This window comes from Antedon mediterranea, chromosome 9 (genome assembly GCF_964355755.1).
Source record: "Antedon mediterranea chromosome 9, ecAntMedi1.1, whole genome shotgun sequence".
Taxonomy (NCBI): domain Eukaryota; kingdom Metazoa; phylum Echinodermata; class Crinoidea; order Comatulida; family Antedonidae; genus Antedon; species Antedon mediterranea.
In genome coordinates, this window is record NC_092678.1 from 8,569,035 (window position 1) to 8,588,773 (window position 19,739).

Here is a 19,739-nt window from a genome sequence, read left to right on the forward strand (position 1 = left end):
AGCTAGTACACCGGGCAATCTAACAATAACTGAGCACAAATGGTTTATCTGTGGCTGCGACAAGATCAGTTCCACGCCCCCAGACAGACACCGTGGGAATATGTACATATATCCAGGGGCGGTCGCAGAACTATTTTAAGAGGGTTGCCCACGAGTCCTGGACCGTAGATACCGAGTTTTTGCGTCAAAGCGAATTTTGTTGAATGACCCGACACCCCTGGACAGTGCTGCAAACATCGCAGCACTATTGGCCGAATTTTTAAATTTCAAACTGGATGCAGCCATATGACATCTCGAAGATGGTACCGTATAGCCGTATTTGGTAGCGAGTTTATTGATGTGTATGTGACGTCACATCCCGTCTTATGACGTCATTACTGCTTCTTTTGCTGTACCCCCTAAAGAATAGAATATAGTTGTTTTAATTATGTTTTATTATTTAGGTGATCTTAAAATAACACCTTGTTATTGTACAAAATGTAATTGTTCTCTTTAGTCGTTGACCTCAAATGACCTCTTCACAAGTTCATTTTCTCGGGATTTCTTTTCTGTAGCCCTTTACACCAAGTAGAAGTCAAAAGTGTATAAACACCTTTGTACGTAATTATTTCACGGTTAAACCATTCCATCTACTATATTGGGTCCATCCGCAAGCTGGCGGCAAGAGACATTGTACCATTGCTTGCTATCAGATTGTTATTCACCTTGTGATTCACTTTTCGATGGATAAGACGAGATCAATAAGACGGAAAACCTTATATTTGTAAACGGGTACTAAGATTGCTACTAAAGCTTGGTTCCCACTAGCGACGCAACCTACGCAACGTAAGAAAATGCCCTTCCACTCATTGTGTTTGCCCCCGCCTGCGTGAAATCGAACCTGCGATGTTTGCAGCATTGTTGCGTCGTTAGTTCCCACTTGAACGGCATTTTGCGTCGATACGTCGCTGCGTTGAGTTCTAGTGGAAACCACGCTTTAGTGCAACAAAAGAATACATATTACGAAGTAAATCGTTTATGCCAGTAAAGCTTGGTTCCCACTATCGACGCAACGTAACGCAAGCTACGCAATGAAGCGTGGTTCCCACTCGCGACGCAACACAAGGACGTAACGCAACGCAAGTAAATTGACCAATCACAAGCGATGGCTTATTCGCTTGTGATTGCTAACTGTCTATAACTTCGCTTGTCATTGGTTAAAACGCTTGCGTTGCGTTTACGTCCTTGCGTTACGTTCTAGTGGGAACCAAGCTTAATAAGCAAATGCCCTTCCAATAATTGTGTTTGCCCCCGCCTGCGTGAAATCAAACCTGTTATGTTTGCAGCATTGTTGCGTCGTCGGATCCCACTTGTGATTACGCAATACAGCACTTTGCGTCAATAAGTCGCTGCGTTGCGTTCTAGTGGGAACCATGCTTTAAGCTTGGTTCCCACTAGATACGCAAAATATGCAACGTAAGAAAATGCCCTTCCAATAATTGTGTTTGCCCCCGCCTGCGTGAAATCAAACAACCTGCGATGTTTTCAGCACTGTTGCGCAGTCGTCGGTTCCCACTTGTGATTATGCAATACAGCACTTGCTAGTGGGAACCACGCTTAACGATGCAGGCATCATTAGCAACATTTTACAGGTACGCTTTTGAGAAATGACTTTTTAATATTGACACAGAAGACATAACATGCTATCTAGTTTATTTCCGTAAATATGGTTACATTACATTACGTAGTTATAACAGATAATACATGTTTGTTTATTTCACCATTATACTGTATCATATCATAATTGTCATAAACACAAATATTATTTTTGCTAAATATTCATAATTATTCACTATTATCTTATTCTTATTATATGTATTAATGTAATTGTCCCAAAACATAATTATTTATGCCTACCATAATAACTATTACCATTTTATAATATATCATTTTCGATTCTATATCTCTATACTGTATGGATAATACGTTTTATTTATTTCACCATAATTCTGTATCATGTCATACTTGCCACAATTAAATCCAATAACATATTCGTTACATATTCATAATTCTATTGTGTTAATTACCAAAGTATTCTTTATAATTAGGCCTATCACTAACATAATTATTTGCTATAATGACTATCTGCCATTATGATATTTCACTTTCATTTAAAATACTGTATCATATTATTGTTTTTTTATTAAATATTTTCAGTTAATTAGCAAGCCTTTAATTGCCAAATTTATTGTAAGGAATTAATAATTATCATTTTAATTTTCTTCATGATTATCGTTATCACAATTAGTTATCATTGCAACAATTGTGAACATTAGTTTACATGTTACTGTATCATAAAATACAGAATGCAAAGTTGTCGTACTTTGAGAGAAGCATATTGTTATTGGTAATATATAAATTTACTTGTGGCTTGAGGAGAACGTTTCTTCTTGTCTACAATAAGGAAATGTAGGTCTAACATAATTATTTATCATAATAACTATTTATCATTTTATATTGTATTTTAATATAATATAGTATATCTTTATACTTTAGCCTAGTGATACTATGTTTAATTTTCACCATATAACCTTAACCCATATCATATTATAATAGCCATAATTAAAACAAATAACATATTTGTTACATACTCATAATTATTATCCAATTTAATGCAAAGTTGTCGTCGTATTTTAAGAGATGACTGTTGTAGATAAGATTAGGTTTTACCATTGCGTTGTAAAGATTGATTTTTTGTTTTTAGTTTGGGAATTTGTTAAATGCGCTTATTGCTATTTGTTTCCGTCTAGATATATCTTCCGAATCGCCAAGTAATAATCCTATTTTTTTTTCGTTTTTCGCCGAATTTCTTCTGTGAATGAATAATTTCTTTTGGTTAATGTTCGTTTTTATCCTAGTTTACGAAAAAGGTTGACCATTTTAAGGTGGTTTGCTATCTCTTGTACGTCCGCTTTACTCGTGAGTAAAATGATCGGCATAGGATACCTCAAGTGGTATGGTGTAGTCAGTATCAGGACCCCGGATTCCGTGTAGCGCATCATTTTCGAGGGTTAAAGCAAAGAGAACGGGAACCATGTTGTCCCCTGCGGTACTTCAATGTTGCTCCATTGATCTTCAGATTAAGGCAAGTATTGCAGATAAAATATCTAACCAATGCACTTGACATATCGATACATATTTGATTTTACTTTTGGAGGCCTTTGCGAAATAAATTGCCTATATCACAGGGTTTTATGATGATTTATTTTTAAATAAGTTGTGGGAAATTTTGTCTGAAATGTTTTTGTTACTTTATAGCTGTTTGTTGTTCTTGTTATCTTTGTTTTCTTCTGATATGACAGTATCCTCAATAATGGTCTTTTTAACATGTCCTAATTATATCATATGTTATTTTGCTGTTATTGAAATATAATTGATCTTCTTGAAAATGAAATGAAAGGAACATGATTGTACTCAGAAGATTATTCCTCCCGTAAAATAAATTGAGTTGAGATAAAAAATGACATCAAGACTGCAATATATGGGGAACTCGGGTCTGGGTTAAAAGTTAAGTAGATAATATCAATACCATGTCAAGATCGTCGATGCGAAGTACCCCATTCTGACCTACTTCACGTAACAAGAGAATATGATCTCCAGGTTGAGCATTTCTCACAATGTCATCACCAGAAGCAAAGACACGCATCACGTGATTCCAATCGTGCTTAACCGTTCCAAACACGTCATAGCGACCCTTCTCTGTACCTTCCTTTGCCCTGAGTACAAGAAACAATTTTCCAGTGGAAGGAGAATCAGGATTGTCGTCTGTCCAAGTGCAACCAACGGTCACAGCTCGCAACTTCTGCTTTAGTTCCAAACGATGGTCATCACCAGTAAGGATATTTTCAGGTGCATAACCATGTACAAATCCATAAAAATCAAGCTTAGGGGCAAAATGGATCACGACACTGCTGTGGTTAGGAGTTTCGAGTGGGAGGAATGAAGCTGTTACTTGAAAGGATCCATGACTTCCAGAAGTTTTAGATACAAACCTAAGCTTGTCCCCAATAGCAACTCGCGAAATCAATGCACTTTTATGGATAGTCGATTCAAGAGGAAACGTTGTGCGAATGGAACCATTTGGCTTGAGGACATTCACAACAACGTTAGACGTTGCTCCAGTTGCATTTAATTGCTTCAATTTTGCTAAGCAACGGATTTCTTCATTGAAAGCAGTTACCGTTTCATTCCTTGGAGAATCAATGAAAGTGATATTGGCAACAAAATTTCTAACGTGCATTGAATGTGACCCACCTCCACCAACAACAGTCATGAATTGAATGACACTTCCAGGAGGAATTTTTTCACCAATAGAATCCGATTCATAGGTATAGTTTGACCATGAATGGGTAACCTTTGTAATAAGAACATCAGAAATAACTTGTTTGCAACCGTTTTCGAACACACGTATGTAAATCTTTCCTTTTAGGTTCCCGTGACCTTGATCCTTTGCCTCAAACTGAACTTTAACCTTTGTTACAGCACTAACACCACAAGGAAATCTCTGTACGTAAAGTGGAACAAGCGATTCCGAGTTGTTTGTATTGTTAACACTTTGAGATGGAGCAAATACTCTTGTAGTCTCATGAAATGTAAGAACAGCATAAAAGTTCTTCACGTATAGCTTGTGGTGATATTTACGATTTCCCACACCACACATAAACTTGACTTTATCACCTGTCTCAATAGTAAATGGTAATTCTTTTCCCGAGTTGTATTCGTAAGATGTCCACTCATGGTCTATGAAACAATATGCATCATGGAACAGAATGGTTTTCCTTTCTCCTGACGGCTTGATTACAAACATTGCTAAACGACCTTTTTGATTGCCCCATCCTTGGTCCTTTGCGTCGAATTTAACTTGAACACTCTTTAAATCATGAGATATTAAGACAACGTCATCGTACAGGTCAATATAGTCCCAGTCCGAATCGGCAAACTTTTCCACTAGTTCTATTCGTTCGAAGTCAATTGTAGTCAAAGTTTCCATTTGTGGTCTCCCCATGGCAATGTTTAACATCAAATTTCTGACATGAAGAGTGTGTCCACCACCCCAGCCTACCCTACACATCAATTGGGCAACAGCACCTATAGGAATGCTTTGATTTTGTTGTAGGTCCCAATTAAAAGTTTTCCATCCCTTATGGACCATTACACCACTTGTCAAAGAGTAATCGGTAAAATCCGCCTCCATTGTCTCATTATGCCAAATACGAAGATATACCTCGCCATTTTTTTCTCCCCAATCTTGATCTTTTGCTTCAAAACTTACATGTATACCTTTAATCGTTGCTACACCAAGAGGAATTCGCTCTGTGTAGAGAGTAATTTTTTGTCCACTATTGTCGTCCAAGGACACATTCCGAGTAGGACTGAAGATAATTTGGGAAGAGTCACCACTTTTTTCGAAACGGAACTGTGGAGCACCATATGTTATACGGCATGATAGGTTTTTACAAGTGAGCTCTTTGCCTGTCCCAACAATACACCACAACTCAATACTTCCCCCAAGACCAATATATTCAAGACCAACACTGCTGTTATCAAAGGAAATTTGTCTCTCAGTAGTTGAATTAATGCTACCACAGATGTCAATATCGTGAAATTCATTAATCTGACAATCATGTTTGCGAAGACGCAGATACAATCGACCATCTAAATCTGCCTTCTTGTTTTGAACATTACTAGCTTCTTGTATCTTTACAATACATTCAACTTGAATTCTTGTCACGGGAAGTCCACCTACAGTTATTGCTTTGTCCATTAATGGTCCCTTGGCATTTGTACGTCCATTGATTACAATATTTGCTGGGGCTTCGTATCCCTGCGTTGTGTTCGCAAGAGTGTAATCTGATTGTAAAGATTCTTCTATGTATTTTGTTTTTTTTCTTACTTCAGTTTGAGGGTTATCCAATCCCCAACTACTGATAACGGCGGAACCATATATTTCTGGGTGTTTTGCAGTCCAATTCTTGAACATATCACCATATTTGTATCTCCAACTCATAGGATTGATGAGACGCATAGATTTCACATGACTGTTTAAAGCAGCAAGGTTGTCATTTCCACGTACATCATTTACAGTTTTGTCAATTGTTTCCAGTAATGCCTTGACATGAATAATATCTGTTTCTTTAACAGATACTTGGTTCTTTGTAGGCTTTAATCTCTCAGCCATTTCATGAAATGGATCTAGCTGGATTTCAATTTTGTTCGCAGCATCAGTGGCCGACTGCAAATAGGGGAAATCATCTCTTAAACCTTTAGCCAGTTTTGTGCCTGCGTCAACAATCAAAATTGTCTCTTTTGAGCCAAAAATGGGGAATAGCGCTTGTTTAAATTCAGGTGATACTTGGTGATCACCTACAGACAAATCCTTTTCAAGTGCTTCTCTGAATGTTTGCAGTTTCTTGGTAAAAGCACTAAAACCTCCACCATTTTTACCACCTCCCCATAATTTATTATGTTGTACATGCTTTACACCGATGTTGACAGCACCGTGACCGGGCTTATTGCCTGTAGCACCAGCTCCAGCTCCTCCTGCTTCATCATTCCACACATTTTTGCCTTTGTTTTCTAGCAAATTGGCTTCAGTCTGATGAACAAGGTTGTCTTCTCGCATCTTCGTATACCATTCTTTATCAATGTTTATTTCAACGACACTGCTGCGATTTCCAGCGTCGCCACTTATAAAACCACGTGAATGCTCAGTGCTTTCAGCAATCCAAACCTCGCTTCCTTTGTGGGGTAGAGGAATTGCCTGATCCGCTATGGCCTTATTACCTGCTTCGTCATTCATGACACGGTAGATTGGCTTTCCAGTAAAATGCTCAGATGTAAGTTGCGTCAAGCTACCTTCACCTGCCTCTCCAAGACCTGCTAGTCCATCAAAACCAATACCAGCCACAAAGTCGAACTCTTCTCCAGGATCATAGTGACCATTGACCATATTTGTCACAACTGATACTTCACCATAAGGGGTGTATTTGTGATGAACTGCTGAATCAACTCCCGTGATGATGCCATCCATTGCAGCTCCAGCTGCAATACCTCCCAAGAATGCCCCAGCCGGCCCTCCAGCAAAAAAACCGGCAGCTCCTCCTGCAATAACACCCAAAGTTCTACTGGCAGCCTTCATAGAGGCATCACCTGCCGCTTTGTTTCCAGTAGCATATTCGATCGCTCCTTTTATATGACCAAGAACGGGAATGCCATCAGCAAAATGCCCTAAACTTTCAGCAAACTCCTCCTGTGTCTCTTTAGCACCCTCTGAGTCTCCTTCAATGGCTTGAACGGCTGAAGTGATCTGGGACAAAACAGGAAAAGTGTGGAGAAAATGTTCCTGAGTTCTCTTTGCACCTTCTTTATCCCCAGAAATAACTTGAATAAGAGACTTGATTTGGCTTACAATCGGAATGCTGTCTGTGCTGCCCATCCTAAAAATTGAGGTAAAAAATACGTGATTGCTGTTTAATCATATTTGAGTGGGGTTGGTGAGCCTCATGCCAAAATACGCAAAAAATTGCAAAAATACGCAAATTGAGGGCGCTATGCTTTGCCAAAATACAGCCAAAATAAGCAAATCATGCCAAAATACGCAAATTGAGTGCGTGTTGCTTTGACAAAATACACAAATCATGCAAAAATACGCAAATTGAGGGCGCTATGCTTTACCAAAACCCAGAGCCATATATATAGAGAGTTACGGCATTGAATGGATTAGAAGCCGTGTTTGGGTCCAACTATTCCTATGTAGCGTATGGAGTTGAGTCTTTTGTTTTGAAAATGTATAACGTTCAAAAGGCTTTAATTATCGAATTTAATATCAAAACAATCAATTTGATTAAAGGTTTTTGTTAAAATAATAAAAAAATTATAAAGTTTTACTGCGAACATGATTTAAAACAACAAAAATAGCAATTTCGGAACGACTCTGGTTGCAGGGGTGGCGCCAGGATCTTCCCGACGCGGGGGCTACATTCCCCGACGAGGGGGCTATGCGAGCGAAGCGAGCATCACTAGGCTGGGGGCCAGGGGGCCGCCAAGGGCCCCCGGTGGGGGTCCAGGGGGCGAAGCCCCCGGAAGCAACGCGTTCTAGCGTCATTTGAGGTCATTTTAATCAGATTTAGGGTAGCCATTTTTTCCATTTTTTATAATGCATAAATAAAATACTGCGTGCAAAAAAACGATGCGCGATGACTGTTTCAATCCATATTTTTCAATTTAAAAAATAAAAGTTCAAAGAAAATTTAGAAAAATAGAGTTGGAGGTCCCGGAAATTGGACTTAATATACTTCAAAACATGAAACAAAATAGTCCCTATCATGGTTGTGACTGAGCTAAGAAATTTTTGAAAAATAGAGATGTTAGGTCGCGGAAAATGCACTTCTTGTACTTCGAAATATGACCAGCTTTATTGTTGGGGCTGAGCTAAGAAACTGTTTAAAACTAGAGCTGCAGGTCTTAAAAAAATTGCATTTTATACTTTGGAAACATCAGGCCTAGAGGCTTAAAAAACGCAAGCGTAGAGCTTTTTCAGTCGGGGAAATAAGTTTATTCCTCCCAAGTGTATGCGTGCGTACTATCTGGACTTCCGAGTGGTGAGAAATTCATGACATACAGGACATTGAAAATGTAATAACTTAGCTATAATAAGAAAATGGCATGTTTTTTTGTTTAGTAATGGATGAAAAATTTATTTTAGGTGCCCCACGGTACAGAAGGTTACTTGTAAATTAAAAAATTGGTGAACATACGAACAATTAACATAATTCGTTTTTGCTGTAGTGTAGCGTACGTCGACGCAGTACACGACGTAACCGTCAGTAAACTTCGCCTGGAAAATAACTACAGTACACATTTTGGTCCCTGGATGGAACATGATATTACGCGTCTCGACCCAACGTTGAACGATTCGTACAAAGGGATGCCGCCAGACAAGTGCGAACCTAGCTATTGTTTAGTAGTAAGTTAGGTCGCTGGCAATAATGAATGCATATAAAGTGCATAATATCACTCTGACGTACTCTCACGGTCAATGAAACGTCGCGGTTTTCTAGGCGCTGAAGCTAGCTACGAAGTGAACGCGAACGCTTTTTACTGTATATTATATTCCCCGACAAAAAGTACCCGTGTTCCCTTCGGTAACCGTCGGTAAACTTCGCCTGGAAAATAACTAAATTACACATTTTGGTCCCTGTATGGAACTTGATATCACGCGTCTCGACCCAACGTTGAACGATTCGTACAAAGGGATACCGCCAGACAAGTGCGTACCTAGCTAATGTTTAGTAGTAAGTTAGATCGCTGGCAATAAATGAATGCATAAAAGTGCATAATAGCCCTCTGACGTACTCTCACGGTCAATGGAACGTCGTGGTTTTCTAGGCGCTGAAGCATGAAGTGAACGCGAACGTTTTTTACTGTATATTATATTCCCCGACAAAAAGTACCCGTGTTCCCCGACGGGGGGGCTAGGCTCCCCGACGAGGGGGCTAGAGCCCCCGTAGCCCCCCCGCTGGCGCCACCACTGTCTGGTTGTGCGCTCCATGCACGCTCTACGCGTACGCGTTTAGTTTGTACAGCAATTCTGTATAGTAATGCATTGTTTTTACATTTTGTTGTTTAAAATCATGTTCGCAGTAACTTTATGATTTCGTTATTATCTTAACAAAAACCTTTAAACAAATTGATTGTTTTGATATTAAATTCAATATTTAAAGCCTTGTGAATGTTATGCATTTTGTTAAGCAAATGACTCGACTCCATACGCTACATAGGCATAGTTGGACACAAACATGGCCGGCGTGCACACCACGTGACTTTCTAAAATCCGTGAACGCAAAGTCGTACTCTCTCTATATATTGCTCTGCCAAAACCAAAACCGTATCCGGATATTCACCCTCTGGACATTTACCCCCCGGAAAACTACCCCCCGGACAACCACCACCTGGACCACTACCCCCTTAGGACAACTACCCCTTTAGGACAACTACCCCCCGGACAAATACCCCCCGGCCAACTACCCCCTTAGGACAACAACCCCCTTAGGACAACTACCCCCTGGACAACTACCCCCGGAGAATTACCCCCTAGGAACAATTACCCCCGGACAATTACTCCCCCCCCCCCGGGTAATTACCCCGCGGACAACTACCTCTGACACAATACTCCCCGTAGGACAACTACTTCCTGGACAATACTCCGAGGGAAAATAATCTTTTAGGACAACTACCTCCGTAGGACAACTAACCCCTGGACAACTACCCCCGGACAATTACCCCCTAGGAACAATTACCCCCTGACAATTACCCCCCGGAGAATTACCCCTTCCCCCGGGTAATTACCCCGCGGACAACTACCTCTGACACAATACTCCCCGTAGGACAACTACTTCCTGGACAATACTCCGAGGGCCAATAATCTTTTAGGACAACTACCTCCGTAGGACAACTAACCCCTGGACAACTACCCCCGGACAATTACCCCCTAGGAACAATTACCCCCTGACAATTACCCCCCGGAGAATTACCCCTTCCCCCGGGTAATTACCCCGCGGACAACTACCTCTGACACAATACTCCCCGTAGGACAACTACCTCCTGGACTTGGATAATACCCCGAGGGCAAATAATCTTTTAGGACAACTACCTCCGTAGGACAACTAACCCCTGGACAACTACCACCCAGAAAACTATCCCTTTAGAGCAACTACTTCCCGGACGGACAACCACCCAGACCATTCAACAACCTGACTCTGCAACAGTGTATAATAGGAATTAATAACTATATTTTAATTCGTTACTTTGACAAATTACTATTCATTATTGTAAACAAAAGTAAAAGATTGAACATAAATATAGCCTGGTATAAACTGAAGATTGTCACACATGATCATAGGATAGTCGAACGTATTATACAGTGACTCCCTGTATTTACTGTAAAGACTGGGTTCGCTAATAATAATAATAATAATTTTTGCGTCAGGACAATGCTTCGATAACCACTGGTCTTAAAAGAATTAATTTTTGTCTGAAATTTGTCATATATGTATTTTTGTACACTTGAAGAATAATATCACTTTTGACCTTAATGTTCACTCACCGAATAAACGGCGATCTTTAAATAAATTCCCCTCAAATAAACGGTGACCATGTCACTCCCATAAAACATCTTATGGAATAATCGGCGTCTATTTCCATTAGATTATACCCCCTTCCATTGAATAAACAACTTTCTTCCAATAAATGTCCACCTAAAAACCACCTAAACAATAAACAGCCCAGGCCGTTTTTTCAATAAATACGGTACTTTAAATCTCGCACATCTAGGGTCTAGCATGCTGTTAAACAGAATAATCAGTTAAAAACGGGTGTTTCGAAACCAGAGACCCGTTGACCGGGGGGGGGGGGGGGAAGGGGGGGGTAGTTGAGGGGGGGGGGGTAGTTCTGTAGTTGATCGGGGGTAGTTGACCGGGGGTAGTTACCCGGGGGTAGTTATCCTAAGGGGGTAGTTATCCTAAGGGGGTGGTTGTCCGGGGGGTAGTTGTCCGGGGGGTTGTTATTCTTAGGGGATAGTTGTCCTAAGGGGGTAGTTGTCCGGGGGGTAGTTGCCCGGGGGGTAGTTGCCCGGGGGGTAGTTGTCCTAAGGGGGTAGTTGTCCGGGTGGTAAACATCCGGGGGGTAACTGTCTAAGGGGTAGGTGTACTAGAACCTACCAAAACACACAAATCATGCCAAAAGAGACAAATCTGCTTTGCCAAAATACACAAATCATGCCTAAAAACACAAAGCTATTTTTTATTAGGGAAAAAACAATTTGCGTGTTTTGGCATGATTTGCGTATTTTGGCAAAGCCGATTTGTGCTTTTCGGCATGATTTGTGTATTTTGACAAAGCATAGCGCCCTCAAATTGCGTATTTTGGCATGATTTGTGTATTTTGGCATGATTTGCGTATTTTGACATGATTTGCGTATTTTGGCAAAGCATAGCGCCCTCAATTTGCGTATTTTGGCAAAGCAGATTTGCGTATTTTAGCATGATTTGTGTATTTTGGCAAAGCAAAACGCCCTGAATTTGCGTATTTTGGCATGATTTGTGTATTTTGGCCAAGAAGATTTGCGTATTTTGGCATGATTTGCGTATTTTGGCAAGGCATAGCGCCCTCAATTTGCGTTTTTTGGCATGATTTGCGTATTTTGGCAAAGCAGATTTGCGTATTTTGACATGATTTGTGTATTTTGGCAAATCAGATTTGCGTATTTTGGCATGATTTGTGTATTTAGGCAACGCAAAACGCCTACAATTTGCGTATGTTGGCGTGATTTGTGTATTTTGGCAAAGTAATAGGCCTACGCCCTCAATTTTTGTAATTTGGCATGATTTGCGTATTTTGGCAAAGCATAGCGCCCTCAATTTGCGTATTTTGGCAAAATTCTTGCGTATTTTGGCAGGCTACTCACCAACCCTAATGTCATGTTTATATTTCTAAATAAACTAAAATATTTTGAACAAAAGAATATTTACTATGATATTTACTTTACATTTATAAATGCGAAACAATTCATTTTTGCAGCATTCTAACGTTTTCTTGATTGAAATATAAAAATGAACGAAATATCATGGATCTATTATTAGTAAGATTTTAGTGGTAAGCGCTATACAAGAGTATAATGAATAATAATAAAGCATATGAATATTCATTAGGCAAAATCGTACGTATGTAGGCCTAAACATTAGCATTAGTGCTTTTAAGCAAGGAAAAACTAATCTGTTCATATATGAACATTTATATGGCGAACCAAGTCCGCCAAAAGTCCTCAATCCATACCGTTCACCATCAATGCATTTATAATCAATCCTAAACCATTTATTTAAAAATTCAACGCGAAAATAAGATATTTGTTAGCTAACCTCATGATGATTGGTTTGGTTTCCCAATGTCTCGTCTGGTCTGGCGATGAATCATTTGACTTCTTCACGAAGATCGATTTGACTTCGCGATGAATGGTTTGGCATGGCAATGCATGGCTTGACAATGAATGGTTTATTTGACAATGAATTGATTTTAATAATAATAACAAATGCTTTGGCTAGATGGTGATTTAGTTTTTTAAATGACGGATTTGGATTGATTATTAATGCATCGTGAATGGTATGGATTTAGGACTTTTGGGGGACTTGGCTTGCCATACATTTAGTAAAGAATATTAAGCGCTTAACAACAAGATAACCATTTATAAACAAAAAATAAAAATAAATCTTATTAAAACTAGATTTGAACTCGTCACTTTCCACGAGTTAGGTCATCCACACGTTGAAATATTAACGCACAGACTGATTATGTCATCTTATTATATGAAGTAAAGAAATTAATGTTACAGTACTTAAATTTGTGTCATCTGTCAAATGAATTTCATATTACATGAAAGCTTAACTTATTTTCTACATAGGCCTTGGCTAGGGCTAAGCATATTTGCTAAAGTGTGAGAAGATGAAGATAAAATTGTGAATCAGAAAAATGCGCAGAAAGTCACAAGTGAGTTCATGACAGAAGAACATATAAACCACAATAAGCAGAAAGTTGAGGAAAGAGAAGAATGGTTGTTGAAGAAAGAGAGGAATGGTTGTTGAGGAAAGAGAGGAATGGTTGTTGAGGAAAGAGAGGAATGGTTGTTGAGGAAAGAGAGGAATGGTTGTTGAGGAAAGAGAGGAATGGTTGTTGAGGAAAGAGAGGAATGGTTGTTGGGGAAAGAGAGGAATGGTTGTTGAGGAAAAAGAGGAATGGTTGTTGAGGAAAGAGAGGAGCATGAACAGAAGAAGGTAACTGACTACAAAAAAAGTAAAATTGTTACACAAACAAGAAAGCAGTGAGCGCTTCGAAGGAACAGTCCGAAAACGAAGGTATGGCAGGAAAAAACCCCCAAAAATATATTATTCTTAAGAGTATACATTATAATATATTTACCCCATTGTAATTTCCTGGTGAAGTTCGTAACTTTAATTATATGAATTTGCACTGTATAACACTAAATGTTATATGAGCTAGAAATATAAATAAACAACATAAACTGTTCCAATGGGTCAAAGATCAAAAAGCGGATATGTCTACTTCAGGAAATCCATCTAACAAAAGAGTGTTTGGGAAGGTGAAGCGATCCATAGTATAGGTAATTCACATAGTAGAGGAGTTTAGATACTATTAAGAAAGTGTCTTGAATGCAAAATTGTTAAAAAGGTTAATTGATCTAATATTATATATATATATATATTTCTTAATTCAATGATAAATTGAAAAATCATTGGTCATTATAAATAAATAGGCATTGTACAGCAATGAATAAACAAATAAAACGCAATCTAATCAATATAAAGATAATACTTACTTTTTATTTTAAGAAGTAACTTGACTAAATGTTAAATCAGATTCAGTTTTGATGTTAGAACTTCGTTGAATGGATTTTCTCTGTATGCTGCTATTCTTGAATGGCTAAACTTGCTAAATTCTGATATTTTTTTTTTTGCAAGTGCATTTATAGCTTCATGAGCAAGTGTTCTCAGAGCATTCAACCAATTACATTCAAGTACCATAACACTTAATAATACTGAAAAAAGTGACGTTATAAGCTGTTAAATATTGGCAAACAAAGTCTACCGACTATGACACAGCGATATTGCGTAGATTTTTAATATACTTGGACCCAATGTTCTCGGATATCGCTTTAGGCGACGCATGCGCAGCAATAAAAGAAAAATACGAAACACTAAATTTAATTCGGTTATTCAAAGAGACACCGCATAATACATGAAAATATCCTTATCAAACCCAAATTTACACGACCGCCCCTAATTCCACTCATTCTCTAGTTTCGTTTACTATGGAAATGTTCTATATAAAACATTTTGGTGACATGACGTGCAATACGAATAGTAATATTTTTCTCAATTTTTCGCGTACGAAAAAACATTTTTACAACCATTACTGTGATTTTAAACGTAAAATCCAACAGCGCCACTCATAAAATAACAAACATTAACTCTTGTTTCGCGACGAATATGTTGGAGAAATGTACATACTAATTTAGGCCAAACAAATCATTTAATTAGCTTTAGATCCTTTGTATTATTTTAAATAATTAATGGGGAAAACTCTACAAGACGCGGAATCGTTGGTAAAAACAGAATTAGCCTAGATCAGTTTCAATTGCCATGGCGAAGTTTCGTAATGGTATTGCTGCTGCCTTTCTAGTCTAGGTAGCCTCATCTAGGCGTTTTACTGTTGATTATTGGATCTTGGATAAGGAAGGTAATATATCAATTACTCTTAAAAAACAGAACTTTCTGTTTTCCCCAGTCACGTCTACACATTATTGGGAAACCAAAATCAACCTACCAATCATATTCCAGGACAATCTGCCTAGTACCAGTAATTAAATAAAGAATGATGCGATTAGAACTGAAACATATATATATATAGCAGTCTTCAAAATCATTACATAAACATTTATTTGACATCTTTGAAAAGTTATGAAAGTTATAAATAAAGAATGATACGATTAAAACTGAAACAATTATATAGCAGTCTTCATTCAACATCAGTACATAAACATTTATTTGACATCTTTGAAAGGTTACGAAAGTTAAACAAGTCGTAAAGTAAACTTATTTTTAGACGATCCTGTCGTAGAGTAGTCTGTGCTCTGACATTGTCATAAGCCATGGATATAATCTAGGCCTACATCTAATCTACATTATCCTTGTGCAAACAGAGAGTCAAATACAAAGAGTTTTTTTTCTGATTGGGTTATCCTTGCCTGGGGAGTTCTACACATATAGGGCACTACCCTTGCCCTGTTATTTTGTATGCTCTATTAATAGTTCACTGTCGGATTGTGTAGATACAAGCAAAAAAAGCACTTTACTCAATCAAGTCCATTTTGTAAATCAAAAATCCCATTACTTACCTGCCAATGAATGGAATCGAATATTCGATTAAATATGAATCGAATATCTGGCGGTTTAAAGACACCTCGAATATAGAGCAAGTTCATATTCATTTTTGTAGATTGGTAAACATGTGCCCAACATCTCAACCCTTGCCGAAATGGGACGATTTTCTTTATCAATAACATGTTTACTTATGTTTACTTAGATATTGTTATGTATTTTTTAAACCGACAAAAGTTGATTTCTTTCAGTGTTATGATTTACAAATCAAAATAGAGAGAAATAAAAATCGTTAAAAATCGACATAGTGAGCTGTAGCAACTAACATGACTGTAGAAAAAAGAAGAAAGAATTTGTAATGTTTGTAACATAACAACAATTTAGTTGAAAATGAAGTTTATTTTTATTACAATGTCCTTTATATATTAATTTAAGAAAACAATTACTTCCATCTTTTAATCTCAAATTCCCTTCTGTTGAAATTTATTTTATAAATGTCAAGTAAAAAAATAAAATATTTATTCTAACCTAAGTTAGTGAAAGCATTATTTAACGCACACATAAGTTTATTTTATATTGATGTATTCGAGAAAATTGCCTATGTATAATAAATGGCTAAGGTAATGCTCCCAGGTAAGAAAAAAAAAAGATGCAGGGGTTCATGTCTGCAAGTATGTTGACGACATATCTTTGGGCGAGTTTCTTAAACTTGGTGACAATAGTAATCTCACCTTGGCCATTGATAATAAAATAAAACTCAATCCATCTAAATGTCTGACTTTACAGACCGATTTTGGCCTAGAAAGACTTCTAGACGTGTATATCTACTACTTGTTGACGGGAGGATAAATACCAATTGACGGAGTTAAAAGCTACCTCCATCTAGACTCGGGAACTTAACATGTGGGCCAAATACAGTTCTGACTTTTCGCAGGAATTAGCTTCTAAAGAGTTACGTAATCGACCCCTTGCGGAATATTTACATATTTTTTCCCAATATTTTCTGCGGATAGTACGCGTGCAAGAGTAGATCATTTCTGGATATTATTGTATCAGGCAGAGGTGAGTATGTATCTTAAATGAATCGGGTCATTTGAAAGCCTCTATCCCAGTTGTCAGTTTGGAACTTGTTACATGATATGTAAATGTTGAGCCAGACGAAGTTGTCACCGAAAGCAGGCATGTGTTGCGATCTATTGCTGTTACCCAGCTGGCCAATAGCATTATATATGCACTGTACCATACTAGATGAAATACCCGTCCCAAAGAAGGTACCTCTTTCCATCACAAACCAGTAGACAAATTCCGGATGTTGAAATCCCATTACTCCAAACTCACACCCTCTATGTGACGGTTTTTTAAACGTAGCTTAAAACATTCCAGTAGGATAGACCTTCAATTCCGTATTCCATAACCCACCTTCTCGGAGAAAAAAATATTCTCAGTACAATTCTGATCATTTTGACACCTCACTGCCCATCAGTCTCAACCTATCCTCATGAAAATTACATTTACTTCAATTATTAATACCGTTAATTAACAGGGTTGTGCTCAATTTAATCGTATGAAAATGAGATTCAAGCAATTAACTTGAAATATTGATGAACTTGATTATCTTCCGCAATATTTCAATAATGATATAATAATGGTTAAATTTGTTAAAATACATTTTTGACATTATAATCTGCCATCAGTATAGAGAGTTCCTTTCCTGCTTTCGTGTTGATCTCTTGTATGTATGTGGATGTGTATAGGATGTACAGGATGGGAACGATAGTATACGACATTTTCACATGAATATGTTGTTGTGCTCAATTTAATCGTATGAAAATGAGATTCAAGCAATTAACTTGAAATATTGATGAACTTGATTATCTTCCGCAATATTTCAATAATGATATAATAATGGTTAAATTTGTTAAATTTGCTTATAAGTTGTTAAAATACATTTTTGACATTATAACCTGCCATCAGTATAGAGAGTTCCTTTCCTGCTTTCGTGTTGATCTCTTGTATGTATGTGGATGTGTATAGGATTTACAGGATGGGAACGATAGTATACGACATTTTCACATGAATAAAATGTATGCTTTTCATTCAATGTTACAAAACTAATTTCAGCAACAATATCGAATATTTACACCATCTGGTTTAAAAATCTTGTGTGTGGGTTTCCGTGGTCTACAAATATTGTGATTTAAAAAACAAATTATATACTAGAATAAATCTGCCTACCAGGAATAAAGTAAATACAAAAACTGAAACCGTTTTAAACTTCATTTAATAAACATTTATTTGACATCATTGAAAGGTTATTAAGGTGCTACAAGTTGTAAAAATAGATAATGTTTTCGACTCAGAACAAAGTTGCCAGCAACAAAATTATTGACTCCTCATCATCATTAAATAAACTTTTATTTGACATCATTGAAAGGTTATACAAAGTTTAACAAGTTATACAAAAACATTTAGTATCCCGCCCGCGATTTTTTTTTTCGTACATAAGTTGGGGACCCCCTCATGAAACGTCACAAAATAAACATGAATAATTCATCAGTTAAATGTGTTGTTCCGTGTGCACCCAAGCGTATAGCAACAAGAAGCGATTACACAACTGCGATACGATACTTTCTACAGTAGGCCAAGGATTCTAAGTCAATTCACGCGATTGCCTTCGCGCACTCTTCTTCACACAAAATGTGTCGAGTCGAGGCTAATCGACAGCTAGGCAAGACATTAAACTAAGTAGTAATTCATTGGACATAGCCCAAAGAAAGCTTAGACTTATCAAACAATGCATTTACTCAAAGGAACTTTAAAAATGCGCGTATATGAACACATGAGATGGGAAGATTAGACCCACGAGAATAAAAACTGTATTTTTGTGTAATGTTTATTGTTTAATTTTGCTGACTTATTACTCGGATTGTGTCATACCTATAACACACACACACACACCCACACACACACAGCTCTACTAGAATAGACATATGTTTAGAGACTAATAAATAGGCCTAGGCCTAATAGTATTAATAGAAACTATAATTTTAACACGTAATTCTTTAGTAATAAATTATATTAAAAACACTATCATAAACTAAAGGCTGATTATTTCGACAATCCACACAAAACGCCGCTATTCTTCTATGAAATCGCACGCCGCAACAACAGCGCGGAGATAGGCCTAGAATCGTACCGCACTTGTGTAATCACTTCTTGTTGCTATACGCTTGGGTGCACACGGAACAAGAACATTTAACTGATGAATTATTCATGTTTATTTTGTGACGTTTCATGAGGGGGTCCCCAACTTATGTACGAAAAAAAAAAATCGCATCCCGCCCTCTATAACAATTCAAATGGAAAACGTTTTTCAGGCAATTAAATTAATCATCTCTCTTTTTTTAAATTAAATTTTATTTAAAAAGAATATATATATTTGAAATTAAAACGACAATAAGACAATAAGGGAAAAGAGAGGGCTCACGGTTTTTGATTGGTTGACGCGAATCAACACACTGCAGAAGAAAGTACCGTGAAATTACGTTGTCTCTGAGGACTGATATGTTAAAACTTACGTAAAAAATTCTAGGGACGTTTTTGTAAGAAAAAGAAATTCTTGTTTAGATATGCTAAATTTAGGTCTAATATCATATTCTATTCTATGCTCTTCATCTGTTTAAAATGTCAGGGTATCCGAGCTACTTGACGTTATGATACTGCTTATTGGATTTACATTAACAACTAACCAAT

At 37.5% G+C, this 19,739-nt stretch overlaps 1 protein-coding gene across 2 annotated transcripts in view; it reads right to left on the minus strand.

Annotated features, from left to right (window-relative positions):
* Window positions 1-14,539, minus strand: part of LOC140059520 (heat shock 70 kDa protein 14-like) — a 51,652-nt gene extending 37,113 nt beyond the window's left edge. Inside the window, exons 1-2 of one of the 2 annotated variants that reach the window (XM_072105454.1) lie at window positions 14,426-14,536; window positions 1,676-7,475 (exon numbers count right to left, since the gene is read on the minus strand). In XM_072105454.1, coding sequence (XP_071961555.1) covers window positions 3,548-7,474 — 3,927 coding nt within the window. In that variant the 5' untranslated portion in view covers window position 7,475; window positions 14,426-14,536 and the 3' untranslated portion in view covers window positions 1,676-3,547. Of the gene's footprint in view, window positions 1-1,675; window positions 7,476-14,425 lie in introns of those variants that run through there. The other variant, XM_072105456.1, reaches the window with a different exon arrangement.
* Between the last annotated feature and the right edge of the window lie 5,200 nt (window positions 14,540-19,739).